At 33.3% G+C, this 21308-nt stretch overlaps 1 protein-coding gene across 2 annotated transcripts in view; it reads right to left on the reverse strand.

Annotated features, from left to right (window-relative positions):
* The window catches only part of BRINP3 (BMP/retinoic acid inducible neural specific 3), a 419892-nt gene that overhangs the window by 394397 nt on the left and 4187 nt on the right, over positions 1-21308 (reverse strand). Inside the window, exon 2 of one of the 2 annotated variants that reach the window (XM_007191167.2) lies at positions 5749-6034. In XM_007191167.2, the coding sequence (XP_007191229.1) occupies positions 5749-5984 (236 nt within the window). In that variant the 5' untranslated portion in view covers positions 5985-6034. Of the gene's footprint in view, positions 1-5748; positions 6035-21308 lie in introns of those variants that run through there. The other variant, XM_028168753.2, reaches the window with a different exon arrangement.

A 21308-nucleotide genomic window follows, 5' to 3' on the forward strand; every position in this document is an offset into this window, starting at 1 on the left:
AGGTAGCTGATGGTAATGATGTAGTTCCCACCTGTATTTAAGGTAAGTGTCACCTTTGTCAAGACTATTAGGCTTGCTCTATCTTAAGCATTAAAATATGTTTACTAATCATTGATTCTTATAACCACTGAAATGCCTCTCATATTCTGGCAGAAAGTTGAATACCAACCATAGTGATTGTGTTGTTGTGAGTTTTTAGTCCCCCTTACCGCCACGGATTCATACTATTTTAGTAGGAAATTTGAAGTGATTCTGTAAGGAATTGCTATTTAGAAGACATTTTAAACCAGAATCCCCTTCTTTTTTTATTTAAAAAATTGTATACATTCTTTTTTTTTAATCTTCTCTGTAGTTTTATTTCCATGTTCTTTTTTTTTTTCTTCCAGTTTTATTCAGATACAATGCATACACAGCACTGTAAGTTTAGAAAAAATTGTATACATTCTTAAATAAAGCTCTTCATAAATGATATAATTACCATTTCACATTATTTATATCATTAGTAAATACCTGCCCAATTTATATTCCTGATGAAAAATACTTGTATCAATTATATGCAGTACACAGAAAACCTTCCCAAAACTTAGAGGCTTAGAGCAAGATTTTGTGTCTGTTTATTAATGATTCTGTGAATGAATGAGCAGTACTGGGCTCAGCTGTTTGGTTCTTCCAGTATGCCTAGGGTCACTAATGTGGTTTCTATTTTCTACCAGTTCAGCTGGGTTGACTATCACAAGATGGCCTCACTTACTCATCCGGTGATTGTTTCTGTCTGGTGGCTATCAGGTCCAAAGGACATCAACTGGCCTAGTTCCTCCCTGCTCCATGTGGCCTCTCCTGCTCTACTGGTCCAGATTGAACTTCACAGGGTGGTTTCAGATCAGATTCAGGGCAAACCCAGTGCACAAGCACTTTTATAAGCTTCTACTTGCATCATATTTGCTGATGTCACATTGACAAGAGAAGGCCAAGCCCAAAGCCAATAATGGAGGGAATACACAAGGTTGCTGAGATAGAGAGGTCTGATTCACCAGGAGCCTTGACTGTAACAATCTAACACAGTTTTATTAGATCTCTGTCAACAACAAAGGATGTAGATTAGATCAAGGATATATTTACTAAGCAAAACTGATTAATATATGTGAACATAGAAAGAAACACAAGCTGTCCAATAGATTTGTTTTTATATATCAGAAGATTTAATTCCAAAGATGTAGTCAGTTATCTATGGGGGCTTTTGTTTTTGTTTCTTTTAATTGTGGTAAGATGATTATTGAATTTAAATTTTAAAATATGGGTTTTAATTATTTTTTAACATTTGCTGTTTATAGACATGCTTTTTAAAATCTCTGAATGTTAACTTTTTGAAATTGATATAATAATACCATCAATAAAAGACTAGAGTTAAAATCACATATGAAAAAATGGAAGGTCTTTGTAAACAACAACAAGCAAAAATTTTACTTTTGTATAAGAATGTATGTATATATACCAAAATATAATTTTGTATTGGGGCATATCTTACTCACGTATTGAACATTTCTATGGAGTATAAAAGGGCTTCATAAACTTTAATAGTAAATATTGAACTGGGGAATAATTCAAAGGGATTAATTAATATACTTAATTTGAGGACTCCAGTTTTTCAATTCAAAGCTGACACAATATTCATTTACTTTTTAAATATTTTATTTTATGAAATATAAAATCCATACGAACAATTGTCTAAAATATTTAGGGTCTAATTAATACCCGTGTAACAACTATCCAGTTTAAGAAATTGAGTATTGTCATTATTTTAGAAATCCCTCATGTTCTCCCCTAAAAACCCCATCCTTCTTCTTTCCTCTTGGAGATAACTGCTATCATGATTTTTTATTATAGTCATTTCCTTGCTTTTTTGTTTTTTAAGGTTTTACCAAGCATCTTCAGTTATGCATATCTAAACAGTGTAAATTAGTTGTATCTGTTTTGTGAACCTCATATAATAGAATCATACTATGTGCAAAGTTTTCCTGTTGTGCTTCTTTCACTTTACATTCTGCTTGGGAGATTTATCCAGGATACTGCTGGTGGCTGCACTCCCGTTAATGTTAACATACCTGAACTGATCAGGTGTTTTTGGTTGTTTAACACCTTGTATTCTAAGAAATCCTTACATATCTGAAAGTGTTTTCCTCTGTTTTCTTCTAGAAACTTAATATTTTTGCCTTTCTTATTTAGATCCTTATTCCATATAAAGCAGATTTGTGTATATGGTACTGGAAAGAGATCTCACTTCTGTTTTTCTCATATGGCTACCCAAATTCCAGAACCATTTACTCAAAAGCTCCCGCCTCTTCCCCACACACTATTTCATTAAACCCCTGTCATGAAGTGTCCATACACTTATTTTTTTCTAGGTTGACTTATCCTTTCCAAGTCTTTCTTTAAATAAAATTCTTCTCAGGGAACATTACCAGGAAGACCCATGAGGCATCGTGTTTACTTCAATTTTTTCCTATTCTCACTCAAATTTTGCTTTGAAAAATTGAAGAAGCAAGCTAAGTGGTAGTAATATGACATATCTTAATATTATTTTAAAAAGTTGTAAGAAAAGCATCATCATTTCCCCCATAATTCACTTGCACATGTGGTTAGGCAAAGAATGGTAGAAGTTAGGCCAAAAAAAAAAAAAAAGACTTTTATTTTCTAGCAACGTATCTGAAGATTTACATATGTGAAATGTCTCTTTTATGGGAATAAAAATCACCACCCATGTGACCTTAGAATTCATATCTGTGGTTCAAGATAATGGTGTCTGGATTACTAAAAGGGTGTCCCTCATCCAGAACTCCAGAACTTATTAAAAGAATGAGGATTTCTGCGGCCTGGAAAAAATTATGCATTTGCTGGTAGGCATACTGTCTGAGGGTGTTTCAAGAACATAATAACTGTAGTCACAAGGCTCCAGCTTATTAAGGGGCCAAGTGTGCTCCTATTCTATGCTTTAAATGGGGCACAATTTCGCTAGGCATAGCCCACTTTCTAAGAGTGAGAACACTTACTTAAAATGCCTACCCTAAGTTCCATTATCAATCTTTAGTTAAAAGATAGCAGAAAATCCAACTTTTAGTATTTAACCAAATAAAAATTTAAGTGTTAGCAAGCTCATTCTAGGCCTTCAATTCAATGATCTGCTCATAAAATAATCAGCTCTTATGTCATAATGTAGCTTCAGAATAAAACCTAAAAATACTTTATAACACACTTCAATTTAAAACATAAGCTTTGACAGTTGACAAAAATGCAGCCTATCAAGAAAAAGTGGTACTTTTTTTCTTTAAGCCCTGACTATGATTCTAGTAATGTTCAGTTGTTATGTATGATCTTGCTGTTCTGTATTTGAAGTGAAAAGAAAAATATGTTACTGAAGAAGATAAAATGAAAACAGACAACTGAAAGAAATTTGACCTAATTATTTTAACAGGCTTAATATGTTCTACATTCGTAACTAAAGAATTTCAGAAATTATGTCAATGCAATACCTAGCATAAAGCAGCTTATGACAGTAATAATAAGCACTAGTAGAATTTGGCTGATCACTTTTCAAAATTATGTGGTCTTTTAAAATAATAAATCTAGTGCTTAATATGGAAAAATACTAATTTTTCATCTATATGTCTTAGATATTCACCAGTTATATAACTAGAGTAAACATTTGTGAAACATAAAGTTTCTAATAATTATTTTTAAGACAAATATTAAAAACAAAAGTAAAAAAATAAAGCCAAAAACCAGGAAGCTTTTCTAATCCTTGGATTTGGGATGTTCTAATATCTCAAAAATAAGGTCAACTTCACCAGGAAGAACTCAGATCCATTATATCAAATGGATAAGTGGATAGCATTCTCTGAAATTTGGAGAAATACTAGTGGGACAGATGAAATATCTTACAGTGCCAAGGCAAAAGAGTCCTCATGAGTATATTATATTGCCCATTTTATAGCAACCATCAGTGATCATAGCATCATTAGCCAATGTTTCAAAGGTTATATAAGTTGTAGTCTGGTCCAGGCAGGAGGACAGGGACATCTTACTCCATTGTTTATAAATAAACAATTTCCATCCACGTTTATTCAAGCCACAAAGGTAAAGACATAGGAAGGATGAGGAGTAGAGGGTTACAGAAGATGTTTTAGAGTCCCATGAAAACTACAGGGAATGCATGAGCCTTGCAAACAAATCCCAAGGCATTATTTTTCATTACCTTCCACTGTGGTGATCCAAAAAATGCCTCTTTCATTCAGCTTAGAACCTCTAAACACATGTCAAGCCATGTTTGCAACTCATAGCTGATCAACCGATAAGCCGAACCACAACAATCACACACAAGACAACGTCTCAGACCTCCCAACAGAGATGCCCATAGATCATGGAGACATGCTCTGGCATCAGTCTGTTTGACAGACTGTTAAGAATCCTCTTGAAGAATGCTGAAATAGAAGATATTCGCACAGTCTGAAATTCAAGTAGCTTCACTCAATTTGTGAAAGAAAGCTGGCTAAACCCACAAACACATGTAAAACTGAATACAGCTGGAATCACAATATATTGACTGTTTCCTGCTGCATGTCAGAAAGAAATCTTTAGTATTTGTCATTTCATTTAAAAAAGTAGAATGTCTTTTTTGTAGACTTGTGACCAGGCTCTGACTACCTGGACTAAAGGATTTCTTATTTAAACACACACACACACACACACACACAGAGCAATAATTGTGTGATGCTTTATGGAACGTATTCAGTACCCCTCAGTCTCTTCTGTAAATATGCATGGCTGATAGGATTTATACATTTCTCACAATGCTTTATAAAAGACGGCATACAGACCAGAAGCACAGTGCCCTCTGGTGCACATATAAAACAAAATATTTATATAACAGGATCTACATAGATACAGGCACAAATACAAAACTAAGTTTTGCTTCTGCATACATCTAAACCAATCACTGGGAATTGTACATTTCTATCATGAAGAAACAAACCAAAATGAAAACCTTCATAAAACATTCTTTATGGCATAGATCAAGGCAATCTAATCCATTCAGGCAACCACTTGTATACCCCTCTATTTAATGGATTCACTAGGCTTGGGAGTATGACTCCTTTTCTGTAACTTATTTAGATTCAAACAGAATAACCGTAGAAGTTAAAGGCCATATATCTCAGCCTCCTCCTTTTTCTTGGCCTTTGCTACCGCATCCCCTATTTATCTGCATTTCCTTTGTATTCCCTGGCCATTTCCTCCAGCTTCTGAATGTGCAATTACCTTGTAGGTAAAAAAGGATGAGGTGACTCAACTTCTCAGTGACTAGTAGAAGACACCATTTCCACTTAAGCTAAAAAAAGGTAACAAACCCTGATACAAGGTAGAAAGGAAAGGCCATTCAAGAAATTTCCTTTTAAAATTTTGAGTATTTAAAATGATAAACTCAGCCTCAGAGTTAACTGAAACTTGCTTTACGGCAGTTTAGCAGTCAAGAATTTGGGAGTTCTGCACTTGTGGTCACCATTATCCAGTTTTTCCATAAGAAGTTACATCTATAAGAAATACTTTTAAATAACCAGAAAACATTACCATGTGAACGGTCAATAATAACCCTTCTGATAATAACCCTTTCCCACCTGAAACTTCCCTTAGAGCAACTTAGTTATCCACCACCTTCAAGGAAGATATCTCTGTAATTGCTTTCCCTTTGCTTCATACCTGTATATCTTGTATCTTGTGCTAAATCCCTGCCGGCTTCTGTCCACAAAATCTGTGTATTCCTGTGAACGATGGAAGGGTCCCTTATCAGAGAGGAGCCAGTCGAAGGGGCTTGTGGCATGCTGATCCGAAACAGCAGCAACTGCTAAAACCCAGCAATGAAGACTCAGTGCTATCCACTCCCATAGAGCCATCAGAGAGAACAATTCAGCACCAGCTCTGCTCCGCCATATCATGCTTCCACTGGGGACTTAGAGCCTTCATTCTCTTAGCTTTCCCTCAACACCTAGACAAAACACACAGGCAATTAGTTAGCCCCTGGATGATTCTTTTCTAGCAATTAAGGTACTGAAGTGGCAAATCCTTTTTTAAAAATCTAATATCAGTGTTTTAAATCAGATAATAGCAAAATGATTAATAAGTAAACTGAAATGATTTCTTTTTGTCAGAGCTGTGTATCTTTCATACTTTGGTTCTTTTTGTATTTATTGGAAAATAAGTCACTGAGTTACAGCAAGCCTTGTCAGGACAGCATCATACAGTGGATCATTAAAGCCCACTGAGCAACAACTATCAGAAGTGTCGACTCATAATTATTTTTTCAGCTTAAATGTTTTATAACGCTGGACACTTTCAAAAGAAATATTGAATATGTTTACTTAATAAATTGTGTTATAAATTTTAATACATGTATTTTATTGTTTACTTTACTTATTAGAAAAAGGCTTTAAAATGGATTAAAATTACTCAGGTAGTTATATCCATAATATAGATAAACTAAGAAGGAATGAAACTGTGGGTCTAAGAATACGTAAACAAATAAATAAATAAGTGTGTGTGTGTGTGTGTGTGTGTGTACCTATGCCTCTATCATTTATCTATTTCTAGCAATATATTTAGATGGGTGGATGGATGGATGTGGGGGTGGGTGGGAGTGGAGGTATGCATTTTTGCTCAGTTATTTTTTCCATTATTCTGTTCTATTTCCATTATTCTATTTTCCATTATTCTATTCTATTTTTTCACTATTCTATTTGTCCCTATATTAGGGACAAACTTCCTTGATTATTTAAACAGAATCATAATTAAATTATTTCTAGGACATTTAAAAGATTTAAATGGACATCTGTGTCTTATTCATAAGATAAATAGGCATACCTACAAAATTCATATACGTACACAAACTAAAACAATATAGATTATACATAAACTATGAAAACACATACATTAATTTTATAGGCATTCAAAACCAAAGTAACAAAGAGGTGTCATCCCAATGTGGTATAGTATAAATGACCTTACACAAAGCAACTGATGCAGTTTATATGCTATGCAAAATACTCTACAAATATTTGAATTCCAATTTTACTTTCCATCTCACCAAACTTTTTCAAAATTATTATTTATAACACATAGAACCATGCATTATATAAATTCTGACTAGCAAGAAAGTTTGGTTGTGAGCATTTTGGGTCAGCAAAATCTCTTTAGGAAGCCATCAAAATGCACAGTATTAAGTAAAATATTTTAACTATGACAGTTGCCATTTGTCTCTGGTGTTTGGTTATGGCGATTGATAATTTTAATTTGCTGTTAGTTATAACCCTATAATTCACAATTTAATCCTGAACTATTTCAATATGAGAGGTATACAGCAATTTTGCCACTAAAAACTATCTCAAAACAGTGATACAATATGGCTGACCTAGGTCATTAGATTCAGTCTTACCCTCTACACAATTAAAAGGTTCAATACCCACATACGATCTGATTTGCCCCAATCATATGAGTTGTTTACGTGGTGATTTTAAAATGTGATGATTAAAATATGCCCTCATCTGTAAGCAACATAGGACATCTTACAAGTGAAGATGTTTTAACAATGATTTATCATAAGAAAGGACAATATCATATAATAAAAATACTTTGGAGTAGGAGTTAAAAGATCCTGTATCCCCATCAATTATTTGTATAAATATAGCACTGTCAAATGATTCAGATCATAACTTCCAGTTCTGATGAAGAAAATAGATTTTTTTACATATTGTTTTTCTTATGTGGAAGCAATACCATTTACCTTAAAAACAGTATATTTCATTTTCCTTCATAAACTAAGAATTATTATTATGTGTGATGGTATGGTATAATCCCCCAATGGCTAATAAATATTTCTTATCTTTGTGAAACACACATTTTTATTCTGCTGATCAAATATATTCAAGCTAGCAATTTAATCATTGTTACCAAAAAGTTATACTTACGTAAAGCATGTAGAATAGCACCTATAGCATGTAAGGACATTAGGAGTGTTTCAAAGCATATTTCATACTTATAGGAAATCATGTAATTATATGCCATCAAATTAAACCCTACTCTTTGTGGTGAAGTACATGACTTTGTTAAGGCACAGCATGTTGTGAAAGTAGGATATGATTGACCTAGATGACATTGAAGGTCCTATTTTAAAATTCTGTAATTTTTCAATATGTAATTACCCAGAACAACTGCTTTTATTATTTTCTTTACCAAATATGTTGAAGATGTTTCATGGTCCTCATATTCCCTAATATTAACATATAAGAAAAATGGAAAGATTTTCCTAAATTGTGTACAGGGGAACTACCTAAAAATGTAGTGTTAGGTTTTAATTATTTCTGTTTCTTCAACTTCTGATATGGATACATGTTCCCACTTATGTTCAGAAATGAGTTTTTCTGAAAGAACAGTTTATTAGCACATGGGAATAACAATCCTGTTCAAGTTTAAATTAATTTGGGGGATCTATTGAAATCATTATATTATAAGGTCTTTTTAAAGGGATGTACAATAAACCAAACTATGATACCCAAGAGTTCTACCAAAGCCTTCTTTGAGAAATAACTTTGAAGAGGTACAAAAAAGGAAGAAATGTAGTGTTAAAATACATTAACATATTTATGTATTTAGGCTTCCAAAGATCCTTAGGACAAGTGGCCATTAGGCTCAATATTCAGGAACAAAAGGACTTCATTAGCCTAGTTTGTCACAAAAGCAAGTAAATGCATATTTGAATCACCTTTGTATATGAGTACGAATTTTAAAATTACTACTGAATGGCCTTTATAATATGATAACTTTATGATATAGATTACCAATGACAAAAGTAATGAGTAGAATTCCTTTGAGGACATTTGGAGGTCACTACTGAAGTAAACAGCTAAACTTAGAAGTATTGCTAGGAAAAGAAATCATGAGGTACAATGAAAGAAAGTGAAAGTGATTAAGTAAGTGAATTCATCAATTCCACTCCCTGGAGTGCAGGGATAATGCACAATGATCTTGAATTTACTATTCTTGGATAAGTGCCTAAGTGAACAACTAAGGAAATAACAATGTCAATGCACAATATTTTCCAGAACATGTAAGGGTGTATTTTATGAAGAATAAAAGAGATTGAAGATCAAAAAACAAGAAAACGTTAAAAAACTTGAGTTCATGTTAAAAAGTGGTATTGATCAAGTTTTTCTTTTCATAAACTAAAAGGAAGTAAAAATAGTGAATTATCTTACTGTTTAAAAATATATATTTAGTATATGGCCTACTCATAACAAATTTTTTCTCAGAAAATAAAATTTAGTGAGAACATTATCAACTCATACAACATTACTTGCAAATACCCAATGGCCTTGAGAATCTGTACAGAAGAAAACACACCAAGAAGATGTTACATATATAGTAATATACACTAACACATAAAATACATCATAAATACACATAATATTATAATACATATATATTCTAGTATATAATTATTCTTCCTCACTAGCTCTCTGTAATCCTATTCCAGGCTGGTAGTGCATACTTTTATCTAAAATACTGACATACCATGTGTATTTGAAATTCATAAACTACGGAAATTTATAAAATAAAATATGTCCTATCATATTGAAACTGAATTTCTAGTATACCTGAAACTATAAAGGTAAAAAGAAGACTATGAATCACTGATATGGACGTACTATCCTTTAGAATTGTGTGTCTCATCATTTAGACCACATTATTTCATTATCCAATATCTAGTTGGTATTTCAATGCTAATGATTCCTTTTTGTTAAATAATTAACATTGCATGCTGCATGATTTCTTCTTTTATGTCTGCATTTGGACTGATTTTTATTGCTAACATGTCTAAAGTATTTTCTTAGGGAATAAAATCTACTTGGGACCTTGCAAATGCAAAGAAGTTTCATAAGTAATTGTGTCAAATATATTTCTTTTTTTTATTTTGAAAAATGTAAAACCCACAGAAGAGCTAAGAGACTAGTACAGTACACACATATATCCTTCAACTAGATTCTCCAATTGTTTAGATGTTACCACAAATTCTAGTCAGTATCTCTCTTTCTCTCTCTCTCTCTCTCTCTCAGTTCCTTAGAACAAAATCTAAGGAAAACTGACTGATCTGCCAAGGTCATATACCCATTCTCTAAATTTCTCGATTTCAGCAACTACTGCACTGCTCTATAAAATAGCTCCTTAACATTCATAATCACTGATATTAAAAGTTGTAAATATAAAACTTTGAATCATCAAAATAAAGCCTCCAATTCCCAAAGTGATTGTATTCATTTAAAAGCCACATTCTTCCAAATAATTAAATGTAATATATTATTCTATTAAGTATAAATATTAGAATCATTTTATTATTATAAAATAACTATATTGTATAAAATGGTCCCAAATTCTATTCAAATATATAACATATTATATTATCATATATTATATAATATATGGTAATTATTTTATTATATATTGAAATAAATGCTAGTTCTGAAGTAAATAACTGTTAAATATAACATTGTATAAGTAAATGAATGATGGAAAAGTTAAAATATATTTTAACTGTAAATTTTTAATAGCTTTTCCACAGTTATTCATTGTTTATATTCCTATTTAATATAGAAAACAAGCATAAAAGAGTAAATCTTATTTTTACAATGTGCAAAATACGCTGATATGTTTTGAGATGGAGGTAAACCACAGGTATCACTAAAAATACCACTTCTGTCCTCAGAAATTTAGAATTAACTGAGGAAGGCCGTGTGTAAGGTGGGACACACTGCCTATGGTCCCCTCTGTCAAAAACCAATACCTCTGTCAACTGAAAATCAACATTCTTCCACTTGTTTCTTTTTCTGGTCCCTTATCTTAAAAATGATACTTCCGAGCTTCCTTGGTGGCGCAGTGGTTAGGAATCTGCCCGCCAATGCAGGGGACACGGGTTCGAGCCCCGGTCTGGGAGGATCCCACATGCCGCGGAGCAACTGGGCCCGTGAGCCACAACTACTGCGCCTGCGCGACTGGAGCCTGTGCTCCGCAACAAGAGAGGCCGCGACAGTGAGAGGCCCGCGCACCGCGATGAAGAGTGGCCCCCGCTCGCCGCAACTGGAGAAAGCCCTCGCAAAGAAACGAAGACCCAACACAGCCAAAAATAAATAAATAAATAAATTTATATTTTTAAAAAATGATACTTCCATTCACTCAAATCTTTAAACCCAAATCCTACTTTCCTCTGACTTCCAAGTCCCAAGTTCTAGGCGTTCTTCCTCCTGTTGTGAGGGAACCACTGACCGAAACCGCCAGCCTCCGCCAAGCACACTGATAACCGCTGGCCTGAGCTGTCTTGCAACAGGAGGTCCCAATGCGCCGCTGAAAACTAACTGGGAGAATTCAGGAGGGGCTGAAAGGAGGGAGGAGACGCCAGCCCACAGTATGTCAGATAAAACTAACCTGGAAGAATTCTCTGGAGGGCCTAAAAGGAGGGAGGAGACGATGTGTTCTTCCAAGCTCCCAGAATCCTTTGCGCTGGAATCCCTCTAGGCTGAGAGATGCGCGCGCCACCCAGAAGGACCCTGAGTCAGAATGATTGGCCAGAGACAACCCGGAAACTAACCCCACCACCATAAAACCCGAGACTGCGAGCCACGTGGCAGAGCAGTCTTTCTGGGTTCTCTTACCCTCGTGCTGTCTGCTAGGACGCCCCTTCCCAATCAGGTCTCTTGTTTTGTCAGCATGTGTGCCTCCTCGGAGAATTCATTTCCGAGTGTTAGACAAGAGCCCACTCTTGGGCCCTGGACGGGGTCCCCCCCTTCACGTAACACTATGAATCAAATCTATCACTTTCTTCCATACTCACTTTACTTTACTCGGTCATTCTGTACCCCCAGCACTCTCACGGTTGCCTCTTCACTGAATTACTACAATAGTTTCATAATTGGTCATCCTATCACCCCTGTGACTCCCTCCAATCTGTTCTTTTAACTGCAAAAGTTATCTTACTAAAAAAGATAAATGTGAACGTACAGCAGTTTTACCCCACTTATATAATTATGCTTTTGCCCTCTGGATAACATCCAAACTCTAAGAAAATTTATAAAATTGTCTTGCCTTGCTTAACACTTCATCCATATCCCCCGCCGTGTGTATGCCAGCACCATTATCAACTAAACATCAACTCTGTTTCAGTCATAGCTGTATTCCACAAATTTACCTCACTTTCTCCCTATCCTCTGCATCTTTGCTTATGCAGTTTACTACACCTGAACCATGATTTCTACTTGGATCCCTTCACCTGCCTAACCCTACCCTATCTTTGAACTTGAGCCTAGGTTGTGACTTCCTCCACAAAGCCTCTGTGTCCCTTCCAGGTTGACTGGTCATAGTTTATGAAGCCATTACTTCTTCTATTATAGCACATTTACACTGCATATTTATCTGTATATTTTATCTATTTACCTGCATATCTCCCCTGCCTCCAAATAAACTTTGTTTTAGGAGGAAAATAATCATTCCTATTTTAATGACAGCTGAGTACAATTAGCAAAGTGCCTGAAATAAAGTTGCTTAATAAGTATTGTTTGAGTGAATGAATAAATGATGATTAATTAAGTACTAAATTGAGTTGTAATTAATGTGATATGGATGGCAAGATTAAGAAAACTTCTTCGATGTGGAAATAAAAACGAATGTTTTACAAAGGAGTTTGCATCTGAGCTATGCTTCAGGATGGCAAAGGTTTTGATAGCTGAGAAAAGAGAGAAATGGAGTTCTGAGGTCATGGTTTCTTTGTCCAAATCATAATCATAAATGACATGTTCAAGTAGTATCAAAGCAAAGGACTTTGCTTTTTTAACCTTCAAAAATTGTTAAGAACAAGGATATGAAAGCATCATTATTAATTACTGTACTAGCTTTAGGTAAAAATATAAGGTTTTATCATGATCTCACACACAATTGTGGAAAACTAGGAATCTTTTCATTTATGTTCCATTATTCATGGTTTCAAAAGATAGACAAAATGAATGAGAGTTCACGGGGAAAGTCAAACACAAATCCTCTTCTCATTAACAAGTACAGTGTGTTACATACTATTGCAACTGTTGAATTTAAAGAATAATAATATAGAAACAACAGTTGAATGGCTTGCCCCTCCCCCTTTGGAAGGTCATATTCTAGGGATAACTTTATCTGAAGCCCCTCCAAACCCTATAGGGTGGAGGTGGAGGGGTGGGGGGAAGACAGTGATGATGAAAATGACATGCTATACTTATTTCCTTCACAACAAAATAAACATTTATTGAGTTCGTTTGATATGCCAAGCATTTTACCAATATTTCCTTATTTTACCTCCAAGCTACACAGTGTGGTATATATTATTATCACCATTTGCTTATTTAGATGACTGAGGTTCAAGGTGAATAAACATGCAGCAGAGCAAGCTTTCAATGGCATTTCTCTTGAAGTAAAACTGAAAACCAAGCTCTCTGTGTTACACCACACTACAGCCTAATTACAACTAATTGCATATTGAAGAGTATTCATTAGGATTTTTGTTGCCACTTACTGAAATGCTTTTGAACAAAATAAAATTTTAAAATGGACAATATAAATAATAAAAATAGAAAATAAAATTAAAATTAAAATGGGAGGGCTTCCCTGGTGGCGCAGTGGTTGAGAATCTGCCTGCCAACGCAGGCGACACGGGTTCGAGCCCTGGTCTGGGAAGATCCCACATGCCGCGGAGCAACCTAGGCCCGTGCGTCACAACTACTGAGCCTGCGCGTCTGGAGCCCGTGCTCCGCAATGGGAGAGGCCGCGACAGTGAGAGGCCTGCGCACCGCGATGAAGAGTGGCCCCTGCTCGCCGCAACTAGAGAAAGCCCTCGCACAGAAACGAAGACCCGACGCAGCCATAAATAAATAAATAAATAAATAATAAATAAATAAATAAATAAATAATAAATAAATAAATAAACTAACTAAAAAAAATAAAAATTAAAAAAAAGCTCTTATAAAAAAATAAAATAAAAAAATAAAATGGGATAATTTTATCTCAGGCTATTATAAGCAAGGGATCTGAGTAACTACATATTATGAGTTTTCATCATATAGGTTTTCATATTATGGGTTTTCAAAGCGTATCTGCTCCATATAATTTAATGTTTTCAATAAAGATTATATTTTAATCAACTAAATGTGATTCAGTTTAATATCTTTTGAGACGTACTATAAACTAAAAAAATCAGAAAACTAAGGTTTTCAGCTTGTGTGTGTTATTTATTGGGCTAAAAAGTATACTCACGATCAGACTGATTTAATTTACCTATCTGCTGTTCAGAGATACTGTAAGATTAATCCAATAGGCTTGATTACTCAATCTTGTTATAAATTGCTTTATAGTTTTACTAAAAGAAAAAAATACTATCCAACATACATAAAACAGAATTGGTATCTCACAATGGGAGAAATAATATTTCAGTGGAATGAGATGACTTTAATATTCTGTTGAAATGTAATGATAAATCTTTATATAAGGTCAGTTTTCTTATGTTCCCAAACATGCCAAATAATGACAAGAATATGAGGATCATTTCTAATAAGATTATTTTAAGGAACAATAGTGTGAAAACTCAGGACTACTGCTAAAAATATACATATATGTTATATTTTATAGTAACTTTTGGCAAGGAAGATCCCTGGATATAGCAAAAATAATTCTAAAGGTATAGCTTTTCAAGAACACCAGTTAAACTCAAGTATTCAATTTGAAGAGCTTATTCAAACACATATGGATAATATAATGCATTATCTTCTTATATGCACGTGCATATGGATTTTCATCTTTGAATGTTCATGACCTACATATAGTATATAGTCAAATTTAATAAAAGAATGAGAGTTCCATTATTCAGTGATTTACATCCTCACTTTAGTAATGATGTATTAATTTATGGCTTTAATTAAATTCTAGTTATGATCTGTAATTTTAGATTTCAAATGAGCTAAAATTGCTCTTCCATAATCTAGACATTGTTTATTTAAAGGTATTGAATTTTTAAATAGCCTAATGGAGTAGAATTTGGCATTTTATTATGTAAAGATGTCAAGAAATTCATCGTTATAAAATTTTGCATGTTTTACATAATGTGTACCATATTCCATATAAATAGGTAGGATTTTGCCACTCTCTTTTCTATATCTCACCAGGGGTATAGAGAAGTGATTGCTTTACCTTCGTCCGTGCATCTGTTCAAATAAACAGTAATATGTTGAAATGGGAATAAAATCATTCTGACTTTTAGCTATGCAATTTATCACTGTCTATCTAGGAATTAAACCAAAAACTAAGTTTTTCTTTTCCTTATGAATTGGTAATTCTTTCATTTTTCCCTTAAGAAAGTAAAACTAATTTATAAAAAGCTAAAAGTAATGCTAATCCCTAAAGCAAAAAAAAAAAAAAAAAAAAAATCCCTTTCAACTCCAGGCATCACAGAAACCTGAGGTTACCCACTCAGAGACTACAGAAAGAATGGAATGCACTCATCTGAATTAGCAATTCTTTTTGAATTTGAAAGACAAACTTTTGGGTGGGTTAACAACTACCTTCAATTCTTTTCAATATGGTGGTTTGAAAATTATTACAATAACTGCAGACTGGATGGATTTCCATTCATTAGTCTTCTAAATTTTACAATATACTACTATTATCCTCTTAAACACCTTTGTTTATGACCAGATGATGAAAGGTCGGCTGGCATAGTAATCCCTTTGGCCTGTAATGCTTAAAACTCTGTCATGCACATTGTAAGGTTTTGGAACATGCACTGACTTGAATTCCTTTTTATTTTATTTTATTTTTTTAACCTTATGAGCTGCTTCATTAAGTCTGCTTATAAGAGATTTTCATTATTTAGTATGCTAGTAATGCATTATTATTGTACTTTTTCACTTTTCTTATTCTTAAAAAAAAAAAAATTGGGCTTCCTTGTTTTAAATCACATTGTAAGACTGGCCTTAGAAGTGAATCTTTTTAGTCATTTAACTCTGCTAAAGCTGTATTCCAGAGGGTCCTTGTCATTATTTATTTTATTTAGCTGATCAGGCAATACAGTGCCGCTGAATTACAGCTTTAAGTGTTTTCCATCTTAATGAGGGTTTGTATTCCTCTGAGGAGGTTATACTGCAGAGGGAACTAATCTCCTTCTTGATCCTGTCAATACAATCTTGTCCTACCAATAAAGAGGAAGTTAAATGCTACTACCTAATGGTGATTAGAACAAATGAAGAGAAAGTGAGTTCCATTCTTTTATTCTGTCCAGAACATAGGAGAAATTATTCTTAAAAGCCCAAAGTTCAAGAGTAACCTGGGTTATCTTTACATTTTAAATACAAAATATCTTGGTGTTTCAACATAAGTGATTATATTAAAAAAATCTTGGTAAGATTCAGATTGTACTCAATTTTAATTCAAAAGGAAAGTGACCACAGACTAAAGAACAAAGTTTGGATGCAGGATGTTTAGAATAGTATATTTAGATTATAAAATCTAATTTTAAAGCAAAATATGAGGAATGCTTCAGAAACCTTACTATAACTAGTATCTTTGACTACCAAAACAGAGGAACAGAAGACAGCCTAAAATAAAGATTAAAATAATCAATGTACAGGAGTGGAGTGGAAATAATGGTAACAGACATCTGGATTTAATATGGTTACTATAACTGGCAATATGATTCTGCTTTTTCTGGCATGATCCAATAATAAAAAGCATTCTAGTTTGTGAGGAGAATAAAATATCTCTTGTCAGTAAAAAGAAGTCTGTCACATAAATGTAAATTTAAAGGGAATTTGAGGGAAAAGTTAATTGAAAAAACATACTATGTGCAAATCCATGCAAATACAAAGATAATAAACTTTTTGCCCCTGCCTCTATGGACAACGTCTGCAGTTACAGTTTTGCAAAGCTTTAGAAATGCTTTTTAAAAAAATATTTATAGTGATCCTGAGTAAAAATTGAAAGTACAATACTAACTTGTTGCTCAGCAAAGGCATCTGAACTACTGTAAATAAAGGCTCACTAATATATTCTAAGACTAAGACATAATACTGGGATAAAGTTCAGAAATCTTGGAGTTTGGTGTCCAAATGGACAATAAATCAATCTCTTGGTCTATAAGAGGACTAAAACTTGTTTTGGAGTTAACCAGGCCTAGAAGGAAATGAGCTTTTTAATTAGAAATTACTATACAGAGAAACACAAATGGAAGTGTATCTTCTGAAGTCACACACACACACACACACACACACACACACACACACAGAAGTACATTTAAGAAAGTTTCAAAGAAAGTTTAGTAAAATTATTAAAAAGTGTTTTTTAAAGATCCTGATTATTTAGGTCATAGGGAAAACTTTTAAAATTTCAAAATATTAATCTTCAGTTTCTTTTTATCCATTTGCAAGGAAATGAAAATATTCAAACTTTTCAACCTAGGAGTGTGGGTTATAAACATTGTCAGTGGACTCCTAACCTATCTTCTAATTCTGGTTACAGGGATCATTCAACTTACAGAATAATAATTCCTGTAATAATGCAATAATTCCTGAAATTCCTGTAATAATGTAATAATGAATTCCAGTATAAGCAACATGAGGCAAGGATTTGTGTTGTTTGATTCACTAATGCACCTGTACCACCAACAAAAGTACCTGGTACAGGGAAGGCCCTCAATAAATACATGATGGAATAAGAAAATTAAATTTATAAAGTGCATTTTTGTAATGTTAATATGATTTTTTATTAATTTTAATTCCTAAAAATCAAAAGGCATAACCCATTAAAAATGTTTCCATTAAAAAAAGCTAACATTGAAACAAACAAACAAAATCACCACACAATCAGATGTCAACTAAATCATCACTCTGAGAATTATTATGACTTTATTAGCAGAACTGTCCTGGTTCCTCCATTTCTCTTAATAGTCACCCTTTAACTCTCTAGATAGAAAATATTTTCTTTACTGACCTATCTATATACTGAGGAATTTGACAGCCCTCCTCTTCTCTTAAAGAGAATTATATGTACAATATCAAAATTGGACATGTGTGAAAATAAAATGACTGACCAAGCATTAAATTTGCCTGAGTGGATTAATTAAATCAAAGTGTACTTCAAATAGCAAAAAAACCCCTAAGCCTCTTAAGTGCAATTGTATCTTTTCATTGTTATATTCCCAAGCTTTACCCTAGCGCACACCATTGATCAGACATCCAATAAATATTTCTTGAAAAAGAACCAAAAGTAACAAAAAGACATGATCTACAACAAGCAAACGAATATAGCAGCAAGTAGTTAAATCTCTGTCTGCTGTTTTCCAATTTCTTCTGAACCACCAGCTAACAAAGAGTGTCAGAACTCTGGGTGTTTCTAACTATAGAATGAATCTTCAGCAATGGACTTTTGCACAGCTTACCCAGTTGCCAAAGATGCTGGGATGGCCCATATTTGCATATGGTAGCTACCCTTACAGTGCCTGGTATTGGCAATATATTCTACCTTGTGTAACTAAACTTTTTTCTAACAATGAACACCTGCTTTCCCCATTATTCCCCAACGTAGAATTTTGAAAGCATTTGGTATCTTCAAGGACCACTCTTGTCAATATATTACTTTAACTTCTAAAATAGCTCAAACTGTCTCCAAATTCAGGGAGATACAAAGAATTTAAGATACTAAGTTTCAAAAGTAAAGTAAAGTAAACCTATTTTTTAAAAAAATCTATATTCTTGAAGAGAGTTTTTACATAAAAAGAGCCAGCCAGATTTTGAAGGATATTATAGGGAAAAATAAATGGGGCATTACTATATCTGACACATAGAAACTGTTGAGTATTAGCTAATACCCAGCATATCAATTACATACTAGTGTACTAGTGGTAATTTTTAAAATCATATTGTCTGAACTGGTCAGGGAATACCTTCTAAATAATAATCATAGAAATCAATATTTGCAGGACTTATCTGAGACCAAAATTTGGTAATAGATAAACTTTTAATAAACGGTTAATAATTGTCCAATTTCAAATGCTGAGCAAATAAATTATCTTCAGCTTAGAACTTTGCAATTCTACATCTAAAAGACAGTAAAGCATATCAAATTGTTATCACTTTTGTCATGAAAGAATCATGTGAAGTTAGATTAAACTTTTGTTTACCTTACTGATTCAATATTATTGATGAGAAAGAAATATTTTTAATAGTTAATCACAGCAGTTTATATTGGAGTTGTTGGGTCTTACTCTAAATCCGAATTGATCTCCTTAAAGAGAAGCTGTTAAGGATAGATTTACAAAGTTATAATGACATGAGTGATCTTTCATATTCATTCTGGCCTGTCTTCATATGATTGTAATTTGTTGTTTCATCTTTTAGATTGGTTAAATAAGAGATGTGTTAAAATGTCCACATTTCATGGATGGATGGAAGAGACACATGAAAACCTGCTAGAGTTCACTCTAAGAGGAAACATGGATGCTGCAAGTTATTTTTCTCCACACAGTTCAAACATAATTAGCGTTACCTTTTCAGCTGAGATACAAAGATAGTTATACATTTAAAATGTCAATAATATGTCCTTGATCTACAAGTTCTCAAATAAGGAGAGAAGTGTTACAAAAATGTGTGTGTGTTGGGGAGGAGGGGTGTAAGTCTAGAATCTCTGTCACCACTCAAAGGTGAGAAGATGCTGAAAACAAGTACTTTAGTCAAAAAAAAAGGTTCAAGAATAATTTTGTGCTTCTTAAGAAATTGCTTGGGATTGCCTTTTTCTTAGCTATGAACTTTAAGTTTCAATTCACAGGGAAGACTGGATTCATTTTTCTTAGTTCACATTTCAAAAAATGAAAGTGCTATTTTTAAGTGATTGTGAAACTTTCAGCAAGTAGGAAAGAGTATCTCTTACAAATCCAAAAAACTCACATGCTATCATAGTCCCTTTCTCAAGACAGGTTTTGAATTCAAATTAACAAGTTGTTTAAAAACTTCATTTGGAGTGAAATTAGTAATAAGGAACAGAAAATATACTTTCTAGTTTGTTGCTGTTGTTCATTGATCACTGGTAATTCATTTTTTTTCTAGATTATTCAATTTTGGAAACTTTAGTCTTCTTCCACATTATTTGATAGTATAATCTTGAAAATATTACTTTTCACATGTATATAATGTATTGAAACTTTGTATATTGGTGACAGGTCTGAATGAATAATCAGAAATTCTCATTGTAAATTCAAGTAAAGCCACTCAATTTAAATGTTTTGAGTAAGCTAGACTTGGTCTGTATATTAATATATTTGCTGTTATATAAGAACATTTTGAGAACAGTATGGGTTAATTATCTTAAAGGAGCATTTGTTCACTTTATTGTGTGATTTATTCAACCTTTAATGATTTTCTTCTAAATATTTAGATTTTGTTCATTACTATTTGAGGTGTTCACGTCTGAAAAAGACTGTTCCACCATCTCTGTACATACATTTATGGGGCTGATTTTTCAAACCATCAGAAATATTGCCACACTAAAGACAGGAAAGCCACAACTGTATTGTCTACCCTAGGAATTTCACGATTGAATTAACTTTTGTTCTATATTTACTTTAGCTAAACAGAAGGAGCTTCTGTACACAGTATTAAAACAGTTACAAATACTTGCATCTTAAAAGTGCATGCATATCAAAGATATTACAAATTACAAAGGACACATGATTAGCAACCTGCATAAACATATGTGATTTTGTATTATGATACTTGAGTGAACTCATGCTAAATTTACTCCTTGATTTGACTTAATCACTTTGCCAAACTGCCTTATATTTGTGGACATCATCTGAAATGTTTTAAAGATTATAGTTTTCAGTTGTGAGAGTGTTAAATGAATCTGTAAAGTATACACAACCACTGTTTGACACTGAAAAGCTAAAATGCATGCTTACTCAATTCTGGTCTTCCCAAGGCTAGATTGCTTTTTAATAGTGCAATATTCTAGAGATAGCTTTTAAAATTAACAAAATGCAAAACTCCAGAAAAGTTCATAAAAAACAGCTCAATCCCGATGAGGTTGGCTGATATCTGCAGAAATCAGGAAGAATAAGTCTATCTGTAAGTATTCTTTCACAATAAATCTATAATGGAATTTAAAGGAAACACACCATTATGAGACAATAATTCTCATATAGCAGAGAGCTACAA

This window comes from Balaenoptera acutorostrata, chromosome 1 (genome assembly GCF_949987535.1).
Source record: "Balaenoptera acutorostrata chromosome 1, mBalAcu1.1, whole genome shotgun sequence".
In the NCBI taxonomy this organism is placed as follows: Eukaryota; Metazoa; Chordata; class Mammalia; order Artiodactyla; family Balaenopteridae; genus Balaenoptera; species Balaenoptera acutorostrata.